This window comes from Grammomys surdaster, unplaced genomic scaffold (assembly GCF_004785775.1).
Source record: "Grammomys surdaster isolate TR1022 unplaced genomic scaffold, NIH_TR_1.0 236, whole genome shotgun sequence".
NCBI classification, from domain to species: domain Eukaryota; kingdom Metazoa; phylum Chordata; class Mammalia; order Rodentia; family Muridae; genus Grammomys; species Grammomys surdaster.
The window spans coordinates 3,009,656-3,027,249 of record NW_021604681.1 but is presented as its reverse complement, the minus strand read 5'-3'; the positions used below and the strand labels follow the sequence as shown (position 1 = coordinate 3,027,249).

General features: G+C 39.9%; 1 protein-coding gene across 1 annotated transcript; it reads left to right on the top strand.

Moving 5' to 3' along the window:
* The first annotated feature begins 1,715 nt into the window (after positions 1-1,715).
* Positions 1,716-3,467, top strand: LOC114626458 (transmembrane protein 267-like). Its single transcript, XM_028773861.1, has 2 exons — positions 1,716-2,090; positions 3,132-3,467. Exons 1-2 carry the CDS (start codon positions 1,749-1,751, stop codon positions 3,465-3,467), a joined length of 678 nt encoding a protein of 225 aa, XP_028629694.1. The 5' UTR covers positions 1,716-1,748.
* Positions 3,468-17,594: the final 14,127 nt, after the last annotated feature.

Sequence of the window (17,594 nt, the reverse complement as noted above, 5' to 3'; positions counted from 1 at the left end):
GGAAAGCATGCAATACTAGACTTATTTTAGTTGATATAGGGAGGATTTATTTTTATTTTGCATTGGTTATTTTATTTACATTTTAAATATTATCCCCTTTCCTTGTTTCCCCTCCACAAACCTAACTCGCCCCCTCCCCTCTGCTTCTATGAGAGAGCTCCCCCGCCCACCCACTCTTGCCTCATTGACCTAGCATTCCCCTACACTGGGGCATCGAGCCTCCACAGGACCAAGGGCCTATGGGGAAGATTTTTAAGGAAGAGTTTATTGATAGAATGAAGATGATTGGGTGAACCCAGCAGATGCTTTAAACATTTAGAAAGCTATTGAAATTTAATTGGTTACAAACGATGATGAAGGCTTCAATGAGGATGTTCACAATGGGGAAATGGGAAAAAACGCTTAGAAGATTGGATTGGTTGAGCCCACACAGCAAAATGTATTTGTTAGGAATGTATAGACTAAAAAGGGACTTTGGATTTCTATGTTGGGTGACTAGATAGATTAATTTAGTAGGAAGAAAAAGTGCTAGTCAAGATTATCAAGTCTGTGTGACACTTAAGCCAAACTCAAAAGAAAGTTTGGTTTGGTTTGGTTTGGTTTGGTTTGGTTTGGTTTGGTTTGGTTGAGACAAGGCCTCATTGTATAAACAAGTCTAGCCTGAAATTTGCTACATAGTCTAAACCGCTCAGGAATTCACAATTCTCTTTCCCCATCCTCCTAAATGCAGGCATTATAGGCATGCACCACCTCAAGTACTGGCATTCTGACTAAAGAAGACACATCTTGTATTCAAGAAATCTGAGGTCTGCTTGTAGTATGATTGATTTTAAACACTTTCTTACTATGCACATACCTTTCTGATTTATCTTTAAAATGAGAGTAGATGATCTCCAAATGTTACTGCAACACTAATAATGGACATGGACAGACCAAGTACTGTTTGTTTGGTCTGAAGTAGATTATGCCAGAGAACAGCAGAGGGCGTCATTATATAAAAGGTAGGCTGGGACTTTAAAGAGCAGTTGGAAGGAATGCCATTTTCAGAATTTAATGGACCTTTACAATTAATTTTTTTTGTTTCTTTGCTGGTTTTTTAATAAGCACAGTTAATTTGCCTGTGAGTATTTGAGACATTATTTGTTGTTGTAATAATTGTGTGATATAAAACAGACCTAGATCATCCCACTTCACAGTTGAAAAAAAGCAAGTTAGGATAAGTTAGCTATTAGTCTATGCTCATGAAGCTAGTTCAAAGCAGGTCACTTTATGGACATTAGATAAGCAAGAGCAACTGTGGGAGCATAGTGGGGCAGTGGGATGAGCCCCTAATGTGGAATTGAGCCTCTACATTCCTAATATCTCAAAATGCAGTCTACTGGATTGCACGGCTTGCACACAGAAACCTGGAAATAGTGGTCACAAGATCGAATTAAAATGGGCCTTTGGCTATTATAGATTATGAAGGTTTTAGGCTGTTAGAAATCATGCTGGCGACACAGACCTGGAATGTAGTCTTTGGATGTGATCCCTTGCCAGAGCAGCCATGTTGCTGGATTAACATTCCTCTACAAAGAGTACAGTTCAGATTTAATAGTGAAAGCTCTCAGCAGCCACAGACAGCCATGAAGAGCAGATGAGAGCTGAGGGCAAGCCTGCTGAGGAAGAGCAGGAACAAGTTTGCAGAGTGGGGAAATGGCCAACAAAGGATACAGGGGATGAAAGCAAGAATTACCTGTTAGTTCCTGATGGCTTTTACTGTACTGACACAGTTGATGATGGCATCCAAAGTTGAGAAGACCCGTGCTTCACCTCCATGCTGTAGCACGGAGTCCCTCATTTCCAGCCTTGGTCTGGGGATCTTCTGCCTAGTAGTTGACAGACTTCTTCGGTTTTCCATAATTCAGCAAAATAACTGGCTCCGTGCCCTCTCAGATAACATAGTACATGGAGTGATTGGCATGTGGTCGTGGGCAGTAGTCATTGGCATCAGGAGGAAGTCTGACTTTGGAGAGGTTCTTCTAGCTGGATTTTTAGCGTCTGTTATCGATATCGACCATTTTGTTCAAGCTAGATCCCTATCCTTACAAGTAAGGAAGACGTCAACGTAGTTAACTTCTCTGGCTTTAATGTCTTTGATACCGCCATGCTGATCTTTATAGCCACCATAAGCTAGAGAGAGTGTCTTACTTAAAATAGGAAAGCTAATTCATTCAATGTTTTTGGGGGGTGTCTAAACTTCCCTGAAGATACACAGAGATACGTCGCTAATCAAATTTGCTGTCACAAAGGCCCGTATAGACATAAGTAAGAGCTATTAACTGTGCTGAGAGGTCCGGCGCTAGCTCGTCGAGCAACTGGTGAAAGTGAATGGCTGTCGTTTCCCGTCTTCCCCAGTCAGTGTTCTGTCTTCACGGCCACACTTACACTCTCCTCTTGCTCTCCATGCCTTCCAGTTAGTGTGCATCTCCTATGTGTGCCGTTGATGAATAGTTTTATAATTATTCTCATCCCCGGGGAATGACTTAAGTGGTTAAACTTCTCCAGCCTCACTTGAGGCCAAAGATATGCATTTCAACAGACTGGCTACCACCGGAGTCTCTGGTGGAGAAGTCGAAAATCATATTGAGACCTTCAAGTGTTTAGTTTTGTAATGACAAGCCTTGAAACGTTAAACTAAACTTAAAATGGTATCTCAGTTAATATCTTCTACACATTATATTTTCTAAATATCAAAAGATTTTTCTGCCTTTTATATGCATATGATTTACAAACATTTCAGAAAAGAAATACAGATTCAAAGCAAGGATTTTTGCCTTGCTAGCCACTGGCCTGATCCACCTAGTAGGTGTTTAGTAAATATCTGCTGATTGGTGGATAAAGCATAACTTCTTCGTTTTGTCAGAAACAAAGTATGTATCAGAGTTATTGGCCCTGAAGCCCAGTCAGCAAGGAGGAATAACTGGTGAGAGTGGAAAGGGAAGCCATTGCTTTGGAAATCATGGGTTAGGCCTGTCTGCGGTGTTGTGTTTTCTTTGCATCAGTTGATGCTGAGTATGTTAAAATACTAAGAGGCAGCTGTGAGATTTGACAAAGAAGGAAATGATGCTAGCAGCTCCTTCTCCCCTCAGGCTGCTTTGACTCTTCCGAGAAGACCTTTCCTTCACTGTTCCACTGTGATACCCATCACGGTTCTGAGTGTGAAGCTTGCCATGCACTTGTTCAAGCTCAGGGACTCATGGCGCTTCCTCCCGTGGATGATATTCATTTCCTGGACCTCACACCACATCCGCGATGGAATCCGTCACGGCCTGTGGATATGCCCATTTGGGAAAACTCCTCCTTTGCCCTTCTGGTTTTACGTAATAAGCACATTGTCCCTGCCACACATGTGTTCATTCCTTATGTATTTAACAGGGACTAGACAAACGATGTCTCCAAAACATGGACTGTGTGTTGATGTCTGAGGTGGCTCTAAAAGAAGGAACTAGCTCAGATGATGGCAAATGAAAGAGAGCCCATCTTCAAATGAAATTTATGAAACATATACACTTTATTTAGTCTTTATAGTTCATGTGCCCTCTTCTCCGGGAGCATACTCAGGACTTACGCTTCCCTCTTACATGTGTATCTAGTGCAGTATTGCATTTGCCCTAATTTCGTGCTGGGTCCAGTGTTGTTGTTGTTTCATATGACATTACTGGTTTTGTCTCATTAATATTTAATCCATTGTCTAGACATCTGTCTTTAAAACCAGCCCATCTCCTGATCCAAAAGCTCAAAATTCTGGATCACTAATTTATTTGAATTCATATTTTCCTGAGACACCAAGACAATAAAGAGGACAAAATAAATAAGATCATGATTACACATAAGTCGAGGGCTAGCAATTATTTCATATACGTTGGTCCTGACTGAAGAAATGATACTAAAATGTTCTGTGGATAGTAATTATTGGCAATATCTAAAATAACAGCATTAAATCTAAGTTACGATTTCAGAAATCCATTTAGGAAGTGATCATGATCACGTTGTCTATAATTGCATCCATTGACATTCATGGGGATGCTTAATATCTTTCCCAAGGATCTCATACTTTTCACTGATTTGGAAAACATACCTGGATGTTGAGAAATATTTGTTGACAAAGAGCATTAACAAAATAACTGGATCATCACTGAACTTAAAACACAAAACCAGTACTGAGCAATGGTGTCACTTCAGGTGCAGACTGCTGACAGCCACTAAAACTGTGGTAGGGCTACCACATCCTACCACTAGCCTGAAAGACGTAGGAAATTATTTTTTTTAAATCATCTCTGTACTGAGGACTAAAAGACTTTTCAAAATAAACTCGTTTTTGGAAAAAAAAAAAAAGAAATCATGCTGGCGTTGTTGATGATCCCCAGATGTAGCTGGTACAAAGAGTTAGATAGAAGGACCTTATGTAACTGCTGGGTAAGAGTGAAACTATCAAGCAGTGAAAAGACATTGTGGCCCACTTGCCTCTGGGGGTATGTCCTGGAGGTAGATTTTGTAGGAAGAGTTTTCCTTCTCTTGAAGATCTCCTAGAAAGAGAAGGTCCTGTCTCAGCTAGAATGGACCTCTTTGCAGAAATGAGGAAAAAAAGATTACTTGTGGAAGACAAATCACAGGGCAGCCTAATCTTTCTCTGGTTTTAATAAAAGAAAATAAATAGGAAATTACTTTTTAAGGAAAGTGATAAATGGAAAATAACACCCAGCAAAAAGAGGGACAAAAAATGCAAGGGTTGTTTTTGTTGTTGTTGTTTGGTTTTGTTGTTGTTGTTGTTATTGTTCTTTGGGGTTTTTTTCCTTTTTTTGAGAGAGAGTTCACAAGTTTAGTACATTTCAAAGATGTTTTGCCATATCAAATTTGTCTCTTTAATAGTGACAAAAAGACATCATTATCTGTCGAATAAAATGTATGATAAATGGCTAATACAACTAAGAATTGTTATTTCAGAATGGCCCTCAAGAAAACTGACTTTTCTTTGAAAGCTAGTCTTGTATAGACTGAAAAATTAACCTCTAAATCCTGCCCATAAAACAAAACAAACAAACAGAACCAAAAAGAACATGATGTTCTCGATACTGAAACAAAACTGGAAATAAGCTAAGATCTACTTTTTCTATGGTTGGGGGCTTCTATAATGGAGAGATGGTGTTTAAAGGCAGCTGTGAACATGATATAAAAGATTTATTTTTAATTGTGTGTGTAAGTATGTGTGTAGTGCTCAGTGAGGCCAGCGGTAGCAACGGATCTGGGTAACTGGAGTTACAGGTGCTTATGAGCTGCCTATGTAGGAGTTAGGAACTGAACTTGGGTTCTGTGCAGGAGTAACAAGCCATCTCAACCATATACAATTTTCTCTAGGCTTGAGAATCTTATGTCTTAAGTTCTCTATACGATTGTTATATATGGATAGCCATAACTTTATTTGGGAATTTGATACTTCAATATATGATCATCCTTCCATTTTAAATATACATTGTGGAACTGAATTTCATTTATAGAACTTAATTCCTGGAGTTACAAGAGGTTGTAAGTCTGACTTGAGTGCTGGGAGCTGAACTCTAGTTCTCTGGAGAAACAGCAAGCATCCTTAATTGCCTGGCTACCTTTTCATTTCATAACTGTAAGATAGTCTTAAACAACAGTAGATATTTGAACCTGTTTAAAATCCTTGGGAGAGGGAACTAGCTAAAATAACTGAAGAACAAACAATAAAAGGAACAGGGGTGGTTAAGTTTAGGCAAGCGACTGAGATTCTCTATTATCACATCAGGATTCAGAGGAAAGGAGACTGGCAGATATATGGATATACTTGTATATGGGTGACCCGGTGGAGAGCTAGCCTGTGATGGAAAGAAGATGAGAGTTAGGCAGAAAGGAACAAACACTAGAAGAGTGTAGGGGATGAGAGAAACAATTATGAAGACAGGACACATCAAAAGGTACTTCTGTTTCAAGAATTCAATTGAAACTTTACATCTTGCATACATATGTGACTGCTAATATGGTTATCTCCAACAGGCCTGAGAGTCCTGGGGCAGGAGCAGAGGTAGAAGGTTAAGATAAAATGATCTGAAATTCTGTGAGAAAATAGGTAACTGATCTGTGGTATTTATTTGTTTGCCTATTTATCTTTGAGGCCAGGTCTTGCTATGTAACTCAGGTTAACTTTAAATTCACTACATAGTCTCAAACTCAAGGTCTTCTTGCCTCGCCCTCCTGGATGTTAGGATTACAGATGTAAAACAACAACCCTGGCCCTTAGATTTTTATTATGGGCAATAAATCGTGAGCTTCAAATGTCTGTTAACTGACAAAGAAGGAACTGAAAACTTCTAAGGGCCTACCATTCTCATTGTAAACCTCACAACCATCTTGGAAGCCAGATAGAAGTATCTTGTCTTGGTTATCATAAGGCTCAGAATGGTTAAGAAACTTTCCTAAACCACGTCTTCTTCTACTTCCTTAGGCATGCGAAAGCAGATGGAATATTGATGGGACAAAGTGTACACTGGGGCATGATTAGCTTTATGACATTATTCCGAGTCTCCACACACACTGCCTGTTCGGTGTTCCTCTGGGAAATAACAGTGAGGAAGCCAATCAGCAAGGCTCTTCCTGCCTGGATAAAGGGAATGCATTCATTTATAATGCTGTCTTTTAGGATGCTGGTATTGCTGCTTAGAGACTACATCTAAGTTTGTTCATTTTCATTATGTTTTCTTGTAGAACACTGCCTCTTCTTTGTGTCAGACCTTGTCATTTAAAGCCTCATTTAAGGGCTTCTTGTGTTTGCTTTATGGTGTGGAGTAGTCTCTTGAAAATTTCTCTTTGACTGGGTTTGGAATGAAAAAAGAATTTCATATGTTTGTAATGCAGAAAATGTGATACAATGTTATCCATGATCACATTTGTAGAATGTTTAATAATGCTAGATGTCAGGTATGTGTAATTAGACAATGGAAAGTCCCAAGTTAACTCCTAAGCTCCTAAGGGGCATCTCCAGCACATGGGTGATGATTTAAAAAAACAAAAGTTGCTTTCTACTTGACCTCCAGACTTTAACGTTTGTTGAGTAGTCAGAATTGACAATGTGTTAGCCGAACCAAACCCCAACTCCTCAGCTGCTGAATCATGGGAAGTACAGATCATAGTGAGAATGATCATCTTAGAGCACATTCTTAGAGCAATAGTTGTTTACCAAGCAATGTGAAAGACCGAAAATCAGAAGTTCAATACAGGAACACTTTTAACACAGGAGTACAGATTAACTATGTGTCAATCTGTCTTTGTGGCTGCCTAGAGAGATTTACAGTCAACAATGCAAGCCAAGGGTGTTTAATCATCAGAATACAAGTAATTTAATGTTTTTCTTCCAGAAATTCAAAAGCCACAAAAAGCTTCTAACGTGTTTCTTTTCCTTTACATGTCATGAGGACACTAGTGACATGGCCTTTTCCTCAGGATTGTTCATTGTTCCTTTGCATCCATTATCCTCTTTTTACAAAATAAAATGACTATTAGCTGGGCATATGACCATCTAGGTAAAGCGTACATTCCTTTTATTCCTTGTAGCTTCTTGTGGCCATGTGATAAACACAAACAGTGAGTTGAAGATGGAAGAGTGGAAGAGACACAAAGAACTCTTTGGTCAAACTCTTTAAGAGAAGATAGTCACTTCTATTTCCTTCCTGCTGCTTAATTTTTCAACATTGTGGAAAGCTTTTTGATTCATATAGACAAGGAAACTATTCAAAAAGTGGTATGGGACAAGAAGTCTAGATTCCTGGACAATCTTATGTATCAGCAATCTGCTTACCTCCAGACTTTAATGTTTGTTAAAGGTCTTGTCTGTTAGGTTCTGTTACAACCAAAACTATATCATACTATAGGATATTTGAATGTTCCCCTTAAAGTCTTTGCTACTCTTCTGATTCATCTGAGCCACAAATAAATGCATTTATCCCTACTTCCAATGACCAAGTTTAGAAGAAATGATGTTAGAAAGAAGTAGTTACTGGGGTTTTATATTGATGTAAGACACTCTTCTAAATGTTAAGGACACAAATTTTCTTTGCACTCAGTATCATTCACATGGTGGACACAAGGAATGCTTAGAAGTTGTATTCATCACTCCATGGCCCTGCGTGCCTCTTTTGGAGTTGAGAAGTTATTACTGTACTCCTCCAGAAGTGGAATTAAATAGACTCTGACAATACTTTTTGTAGCCAGTAGTTCAAACAGAGGCAGACTCATTTTCCCATTGAATCTTAATGTTCCTGTGAAACAGATGTGAGCCAACAAAACACAAGAGTGGGAGAGGAAAGGACAACCTAATCAGCAATGCAGGTTGTCATGACTTGGGCCCGGAAGTCACTGAAGGAAGAAACATTATTGGAGTGGAATATCTGTTTGTTCAATAAGGCAATAGGATTAGTAATCGGGTATATTAAGAAATAACCTGAAACCTGTTAGATTAAATGTTTTTTTTTCAGTGGAGAGACACTTCTTGCTCCTTATCATATGCTATAATAAATCACATGTGGCAGAACTGAAGAATACCAGACTGTTAAAGGCTGTGTATGACCTGTACTTTCTTCTTGCTGGATTGAAGCTGTGGCTCTGGAGCTGTCTATTAAGACTTAATTATAAATGTTCTGCAGGAAGGATGGCTTCATTAATATCAACCAAGTCTAGGTCATCGTAGAGCAAAAATGTGACCCCCAAATAGCCACTGCAAATGTTTCCAGTTCTTTTTGTCATTTACTAAGGATTCCTGTGCACATTATTTTGTGTGGTGCCTACACCTGCACTGTGAAGTGGCTATCATATTTATCTTGCAGAAGACAGATTTAAGAGTCAAACTGGTTAAATGACCTCAAAATTACCTTTAAGCAATATTGTGACAGCGCAAAGATTTGAAGCCAGGCCTGTCTTCCTCCCAAAAAGAAGTGTCATATCAGATATGAATTTGTAAGACATACAAGATAAGGCACACCCACCAGGACAAGCAGGGTCACTTCTCAAACTCAAAAGGGTTATGTAGTTAGCTGAAGACCTGCTTTCACAGAAACAGTTTCTCATAATGCTCAAGGTCTGGGTGCCAGTTGTCTGGGACAGTATGTAAGCTTTAGTCTTGGCCACTGACCTACTGTGAAAAGTCCAGAACTGAAGCAGCTTGGGGAAGATTTGAGGGAGCTAAAGTTCTAAGTAATCCTCAACTGAGATGATGAACTAGCCTAGACAGAAAGATAATTACATCTCTAGTTGTTTGGATCTCTTCTTTGGAAAACAGATGCCTGAGAGAATGGAAAACTTTATCCCAGGAAACAGCTTTACATCTAAACATAGGGCTTGCTTACATGTTTGCCAGAAAGCATTTTTTCCCTTTAAAGTAATCTACAGGGTCTTTTGCCATGTTTTTAGTGCTGGTCTGTAATTCCCTACACTCTAATCAGAGAGGAAAGAGAAGAAAGTTAGTTTCCATATACAAACATCAGGAAGGGAAGGGAAGAAAGTCTTTTTGTTGGTGCTGCTGGTGACATTTTGTTGTTTGTTTTTTTTCCGTCTGTTTCAAGGCAACAGTGTCTGGCTACCTAGTGTGGAATCTGGATGTGAACTTTGAGGGGCTGAGATGGTTCAGACTTCATTGGACTTATAGCAGAATGGTCCAAGGTTGTTGGCCTGAGTCTCTATCCCTGGGGACTTAATGACAAGATCTGATGTTTGGGTGCTAGCCTAGCCTAGTGATGGAACAACAAATAACAGAGAAGGAAATATCCCCATGGGAGGCAAGCTGGGCTTTTTACAAGAGCCTGGATTTATAAGATGAGTCTCTGGGGACAACAATCAACTCCTATGTAGATTATACCTTTAAATATGCATGCCAAGTGAGGAATCCACAGCCCCTCCTGCTCAGTTCCATGAACTCTTTCAACTGGGGTAGAGGTGAGGAATGTGGGGGGGTGGATTATGGGCACCAATAATTAAATTCACCAACAAAATCATTCATGTATTAATCAAGCAAACCTTTGCTGGATGCTATTCTGGTTGTTCTCTAACTGGAACACACATCACTAATTCTTTGTGGAGCCAGACCCTTCTTATATGCTGAGTGCCTAGCACCTGCCTCCTTAAATATGACTGATTACTTTGTAGTCCGAATTCACTAAAATATGAGCTTGGCTATTATGTCATTATTGGCTTCTTTGATGTGTCAACTAAGATATACTTGGCTGTAAATGACAAAAAAACTCTGCTCCAAGTAGCTTCATCAAAAGATGGGGTATTTGTTTCCTATTGCTGCTATGGTGTATTATCATAAACAAATATTTATTTTTAAAAATCTTTATCTTAACAGTTCTAGGCTGGAAATCTCAATTGGATCATGTAGGATTACAGTTCAGGTGTTGGTAGAACTGTATTTTTTCTGGATGTACTAAAAAAAAAAAATACCACTCCTCACCCTTTTCAGCTTCTAGAAGCTTTGTCTCATAGGCCTGAGTTACTTCAAGCACTGCTTCCACTGTGCCTCCTCCATCTCTTACCCATTCTAAGTGCAGTGTTTAGATCTACCTAGGGCATACGAAGATCGCTTTTGCATCTCATGATCTTTTTTTTTAACTTACTCACTTTACATCCTGCTCACTGCCCCCCTCCCAGTCACCCCCTTCCACAATCCTTCCCTCATCTCCCCTCTCCTCCTCCTCTGAGCAGGTAGGGGCTCCCTGGTTATCTCCTGACCCTGGCACTTCAAGTCTCTGCGAGGCTATGTGCTTCCTCTCCCTCTGAGGCCAGACAAGGCAGCCCAGCTAGAATAATATATTCCATGGACAGCTTTTGGGATAGCCCCCCTCCTTCAGTTGTTCGGGACCCACATGAAGATCAAAATGTGCATCTGCTAGAGATGTGCTGGGAGGGAGACACCCATAGCCAGTGGATGGAGCTTGGGAGCTCTTATGGAAGAATAGGAGGAAGGATTGCAGGCCCCAAAGTGGATAGAAACTCCACAGGAAGACCAACGGAGTCAACTAACCTAGACCCTTGGCTCTTTCAGATTGTGAACCATCAACCAAAGAACATACAGGGGCTGGACCTAGGCATCTCATAATCTTAAGGATAACTTCAAGGTCCCCTTATGCCACATAAGAGAATATAATCCCATATTTCAGGAATTAAAATAAGATGTAGACATTATTAAGTGGTTCAGTACAATGTATACCTGGGGCTAGAAAGTTAGGAAGAGACTTCAAGGCTCCTTAATTTAACAATTTAAAAATACAAACAAATGTAATATCATAACTTTACTTAAAAATGTGTGTGTGGAACTATTCTTAAACGTAGCCTTCACGTTTAACAGTAGATGGCCAGCAGAAAATGAACTGAACAGCTTCAGAGATTCTCTGAATCAAGATGTGTCAGGGTGCCCCACCCCTTTTTCAGTTTTATCTTATTTTTTAGTTTTGTTTTAATAAAATAAAATTGAGATTGTTTGTTAACCCTACAAAACAAATGTGTGGGTAGAGTCAGTGAGAGAGCTTAGCAGGTAAAGGCACTTGTCACCATCTTTGATGACCTGAGTTCAAACCATGAAACCTACAATAGAAGGAAACAACTGACGCTCACTAGCTCTGCCTTGACCTCCACATGGATGCACACATGGATGCGTGCACACACATAATAAATAAGTTGACTGATTAATTAATGTAAAAAATTAAAAGTAAGGAATTTGATAAAACATTTCTCCAAATAAAATACATCTAGGGCCAATAAGGACAACATGTCCCATTATTAGAAAAGGGGAAAATTAAAGATATGAGTCGTTACTTTGAACCTATTAGTTTTATCATAAGAAAAAGGGAAATAGAAAAATAAAAAGAAAGAGAAAGAAAATAAATGCTGACAAAGATGTAGAGAAATCGGAACCTTTGTATACTGCTGACAGGAATGTAAAATATGGAGACAGTAAGGTGAATTTCTTTACCAGTCAAAAATAGAACTACCATATGTTCCAGCAGTCTCACTTCTAAACATATGCCCCAAGAACTGCAAACAAGAACAAACAGATATTTGTATGCACATGCACAAGGTAATAGCATCCATGACAATTAAAAGATGGAAGATGAGGAGACAAACAAAATACATATCCACAAAGTAAAATACCATTTCTTTAAAAAGAAGATTCTGACATATGCTGCTGCATGGCTGAACCTGGGAGATGTTATGCTAAGTGAAATATGCCAGCCACAAAAGTACAAACATTGTGTGATTTCTTTTCATGAAGTATCTAGTGCCAATTCATAGAGAAAGTATGTGGACGTGGTGATTACCAGGGACAGGAGCATGGGACAGGGGAATTGTTATTTTTGGTGGATTTTACTTTATTTTTTATTTCAGCCAAGGAAAATGAAAGAGGTCTGGAAATTGATGAGGAGGAGGACTGTACAACAATGTTATTTACTTAATACCACTGTGCAACAGTGGGAAATAATATATTATACATAATTTACCACGATAAAAATATCATTACAGACCCCAGTTCCCTCTTTTGTTATTGAAAGCATCAGGTGCTATCTAAAGCTAGATCCTCTTTATGGTGATCAGTTATCAGCCACAATCAAGGACACATTTCCTTTCTCACACAGAAGAGCTAAATGCAAGGACAATTTCCCAATGGCTTCCGATAGTTTTGAGGGTTTCTGGGTTCATTTTGCTAAGACCTGACATATATGCAATGGAGTGTGAGGTGAGACTGCTGGAACATAATGAAGGTGGTAAGGACTATACCAAGGAAGAGTTCCCGGGTTATTGGAGAGAACGACTACTTCAATAATTACTGCAGAACCCATTTGGTCCTATAGTAGAGCTCTGAACAAAATCCTAGGAAGATGATTCTGCATGGGAGAAGGGAAAGTTTTGGTTTGGTTTGGTTTTATGTGAGAAACCTTATTTTTTCTTATTTTCTTTATTGAAAATGGATGTATTTCTTTTCTCATAATATATCTTGATTAGTTTCCACTTCCTACTCCTCCCAGTCCTCCCTGACCAAACCTCCCACCTGGAACAACCCCCTTTCTATCTCTTATTAGACAATAAACAGGCTTCTAAAGGATAATAATAAAATAAAATATAAGATGAAATAAAACCCAACACATTGGAATGGGATAAGATAAACAGAATGAAAAGAGTCCAAGAAAAGGCACAAGAAGCAGACATAGACACTCACTCTCACACAAAAAAACCTGGATCCATATTGAATATTCAGAGGGCCTGCAGCATGAGAGAGAGAGAGAGAGAGAGAGAGAGAGAGAGAGAGAGAGAGAGAGGGGGTGGGGGGGGGGGGGGGGGGGGGGGGGGGGGGGGGGGGGGGGGGGGGGCGGGGAGGGGAGAAGAGACAAGAAGAGGAATAAATAAAAATATATTAAATAAAAATGAGATGAAAAAAGATTAAGAAAAAAAACCTACAAGCCCTACCTGACATTATGTTATGAGGCAAGAAACTGCCAAAGATGTTGTTGAGTTTTTTTTTTTTTTAATTCTACTGCTGTGCATGTGGCCTACTCTTGTAGCTTGTTGGACTCTTGAGGCCCTCAGAGTCTGAACCACCAACCAAAGAACATATACGAGCTGGACCTAGGCCTCCTGCACATATGTAGCAGATGTGCAGCTTGGTCTTTATGTGGGTCCTGAACAACTGGAGCGGGGGCTATCATCCCAAAAGCTGTTGCCTGTGCATGGGATATGTTCTTCTAGCTGGGCTACCTTGTCTGTCTTCAGTGGGAGAGGATGCCCCTAACCCCACAGAGACTTGAGGTGCCAGGGTGGGGAGATACCCAGGGGGGCCTCACCAATTCAAAGGAGAAGGGGAGGGGAGACGGAAGAAGGATTGTGGAAGAGGGTAACCGGGAGTGGGACAGTAAGCAGGATGTAAAGTGGGTACGTAAAAGTAAATAAATAAAAATAGTAGTTTGTTTCAAGAGCAAAGTTTTACAGACTTTTTGGATAAATGAACGTGTCTGCATTGAAGGAAAACAAATACATCATTTTAATAATTCAGGCTACCAAGATGTGTCCCTAAGTCACTGAGTTCTGTGAGCATGAGAAGGCAGACTGGCATTTATGATTCCCTCGTGAGATGTCAGTTCTCACTTTCACAGTTTTAGTACCTCATTACATTATTCTGAAAGAGATTTTACAGTTTAATAATACATATAGTTCACATCCATATTTACATACAAGATTGTGCAAATAAGCAGGCATCTTGGGGTAGCACTGAGATGGTTATATACATTTTAAAGTTAACTTTGTTCATGTGTGTGTATATGTATGAATTCTCTAAAGCTGAGTTGGGAAGGATAGGTTCACATAGCATCCTATTGTCTTTCCTTTGTTCTGTATTAAACTTCCTTCCCTGAAGAGATGGTGTGCTCTCTAGGTCAAGAAGAACTGTCTGCCTGCTACCTTCAGCAATTATTCTATTGAAGAGTAGCACAGCTATCCAGGTGGAAAAGTATGAAGAGATGTTCCAGGAGGAGACACTAAGATTCTTGGATAAGGAAGTTATCCAAGGATTGAACATGACTCATTTGGAGAAAATCCAGTCAGAAGTTCAGTGAAGCTCTGAGAAGTTATGTGATGTAAGGTCAAAAAAGATACTCTCAGGGAAGTCAGATTAGTAAATTCAAAGCTAAGAAATCTGCCTTGAACAGATGCTCGCAGCCAACCATTGGACTGAGCATGGGGTTCCCAATGGAGGAGTTAAAGAATGGACTGAAGGAGCTGAAGGGGTTTGCAACCTCACAGGAAGAACAACAATATCAACCAACCAGACTTCCCTGAGCTCCCAGGAACTAAACTACCAACCAAAGAGTACACATGGCTCCAGCCGCATATGTAGCAAAGGATGGCCTTGTCGGGCATCAATGGGAGGAGAGGCTCTTGGTCCTGTGAAGGCTGGAAGCCCCAGTGTAGGGGAATTTGAGGGCAGGGAGGCGGGAGTGGGAGGGTGGGTGGGAAAGCACCCTCATAGAAGCAGGGGAGGAGGGATGGGATAAGGGGTTTTCAGAGGGGAAACTGGGAAAGGCGATAACATTTGAAATGTAAATAAAGAGAATTTCCAATAAAAGAAAAGAAAAAACAAACAAAAAAATAAATATGGCCTTGAAATGGATAAAAGTAGAAGTTGTTAAAGGTTTATATAGCATGAATTCTAGAGGTATCAGCTCAGAGCTCCAAGGATGTACAGCCTACTTTCAATTACTAAAGTTCTTGGTCTCCCCCTTCTCTCTGTCTCTGTCTCTCTCTCTCTCTCTCTCTCACACACACACACACACACAAACACACAAACATACAAAAATGTTGCATAGCAAGAAATAAAGACTGCCCCTTTCCAGACAAATGTACCCATTTATTTCAACTAGATAATCTTCAAAAGTAAGGGGGACTTTCTCATTGCCTCTCACATTGACCCTAGGAGAGAATTACCATCAGATGCTTTTGAGGTCCCAGACCTTTTCCCATACTCAAAGATCAGCAGTACTCCCTTTGGGCTCAGTGTTTTTGTCTAGGGCATGGAGATCTGTAACTCACAGTAACAATTCCCTAGCTGAGCAACAGCAACAACTCACAGTGCTGCAATGGGCTTCCTGGGATCCTGTTAAGTTTGCAGAGTCAAGCCACTGAGTTGGCATGAGAATTGGCACTTAGAAGCACTGCAGGGTGATTTCAAAACATAGCGTCAGCTAAATGGGTCCCTGGGCCTGAGCCAGTCTCCCAGAGCTCTAGTTCCAAGACTCACCATTTGCAGAATCCTGACACTTCGAGCTGCTATATAGTAAGAACTACTAAAGATGTCAGCTGAAGAGATTTTTTTGAGATTCACTCATTGTATGTGGGAAAAAAAACTCTGTGCAATAGGTGAGTGATATTTGACTGTGTTCTGAAAATACAGAAATTCCTTATCAGTGGACATATGGCAGAAAGATGAGAAATGCAGTCAATTACCAGTTCTTAGTTACTTCTCCTTGCCTAGGCACTCTCTAAAAGTTATCTTCATTCTTCTTTCCCACTAAAACATAAAATCATAGGATCCCATGGCTGATAAATATTACATGAAGTCATTTGTTCTCCGTGGCCACCTGTAAATAAATTCAGAACTGAAATCTTCTTGCATGGCTGAGCAATAATTTCCATGTGAACCACTGCTGGATTTAGCAGTCTTTACTATCAATAGTGTTGCAATAGCTTCACTCTAATTCCCTCCAGCTGCAATTTAATCCTCTGTTCTTCACTCGTTGCTGAAAGACAAGTCTTCCCATTGGATATTTTCCAGCTGCTAACTGATCATATTTCAGCCCTTTTAATTTTCCTTCCACAGTTCTCTTCCTTTAAATATCCCACAGAATCTTACATCCTTGCCCTTTAATTGACCCACTTAATTGTCATAAAATCTGCAAACTATCCTGTCTTTCATGCACTGATTGAAGAGGACAAGCAACCAAAAAGAAAGACAATTCAGAAAGATGCCAGGAAATGGGAACTTCCTCCAAGTTTATTATTCTTACCATTGATAGTTCAAATAATTTAGTGCACATAACATGTGCTACTTGTCCACAGAGAAAACCAGAGTGTATGGAAGTGAAATAGAAATCTTTTGTAATCTGCTCACGTAGGTCCAAGAGTTAGAATTTCTGAGATGGGGGATCCTCAGATTGGGATAATATTCTATTTGTAGTGTTCTGTGTTTTTTTATTCCATTTCACTGAATTTTCCACCTCATTACCCACTATTCTAATCATGCCTTTGTAATGACAGAAGCTCATTTAGTCTTTCCCGTCACTCCACACTCTCACAGAGCATTTGAATGGTTACAATTTATAGTCGTTTGTTACCAATGTGATACGAGTGTTCTTAAATACGAATCATTGCCCACATTTCTGATCATTTCAAGATCTGTATGTGTACCAGATATGTTCAGTTATTGACCAATGTTACAAAGCTAGTGCTTACCAAGCTAGAGGTCTTTTGAAATGAGACTCCTATAATTTGTGACCTTGTGATGGACTATGATTCTCAGATCAGATCTCTGGATAAAGCTATGCCAAGTTCATGTGCAGACACTGAATATAAATGAGTTGTGTACTACACTCAATTCTTCCCCTTCATCTTTTTATTAAGTTTTAAATTTTAAAAAACATTAGTTCTTTGAGAATTGTGTACACTGTGTTTTTATCATTTTCATCCTTTCTCCTAGTTTCACTCAGACCAGCACCTACCCACCCATCAGGTTTTTGTTTTTATTTTGTTTCTTCTTCTTCTTCTTCTCCTTCTCCTTCTCCTTCTCCTCCTTCTCCTCCTCCTCCTCCTCTTCCTCCTCCTCCTCTTCCTCCTCCTCCTCTTCCTCCTCCTCCTCTTCCTCCTCCTCCTCTTCCTCCTCCTCCTCTTCCTCCTCCTCCCCTTCCTCCTCCTCCTCCTCCTCCTTCACAAGCCATTGTACTTTCCCATGTGGTGGCTCTTCTTCTTCTTCTTCTTCTTCTTCTTCTTCTTCTTCTTCTTCTTCT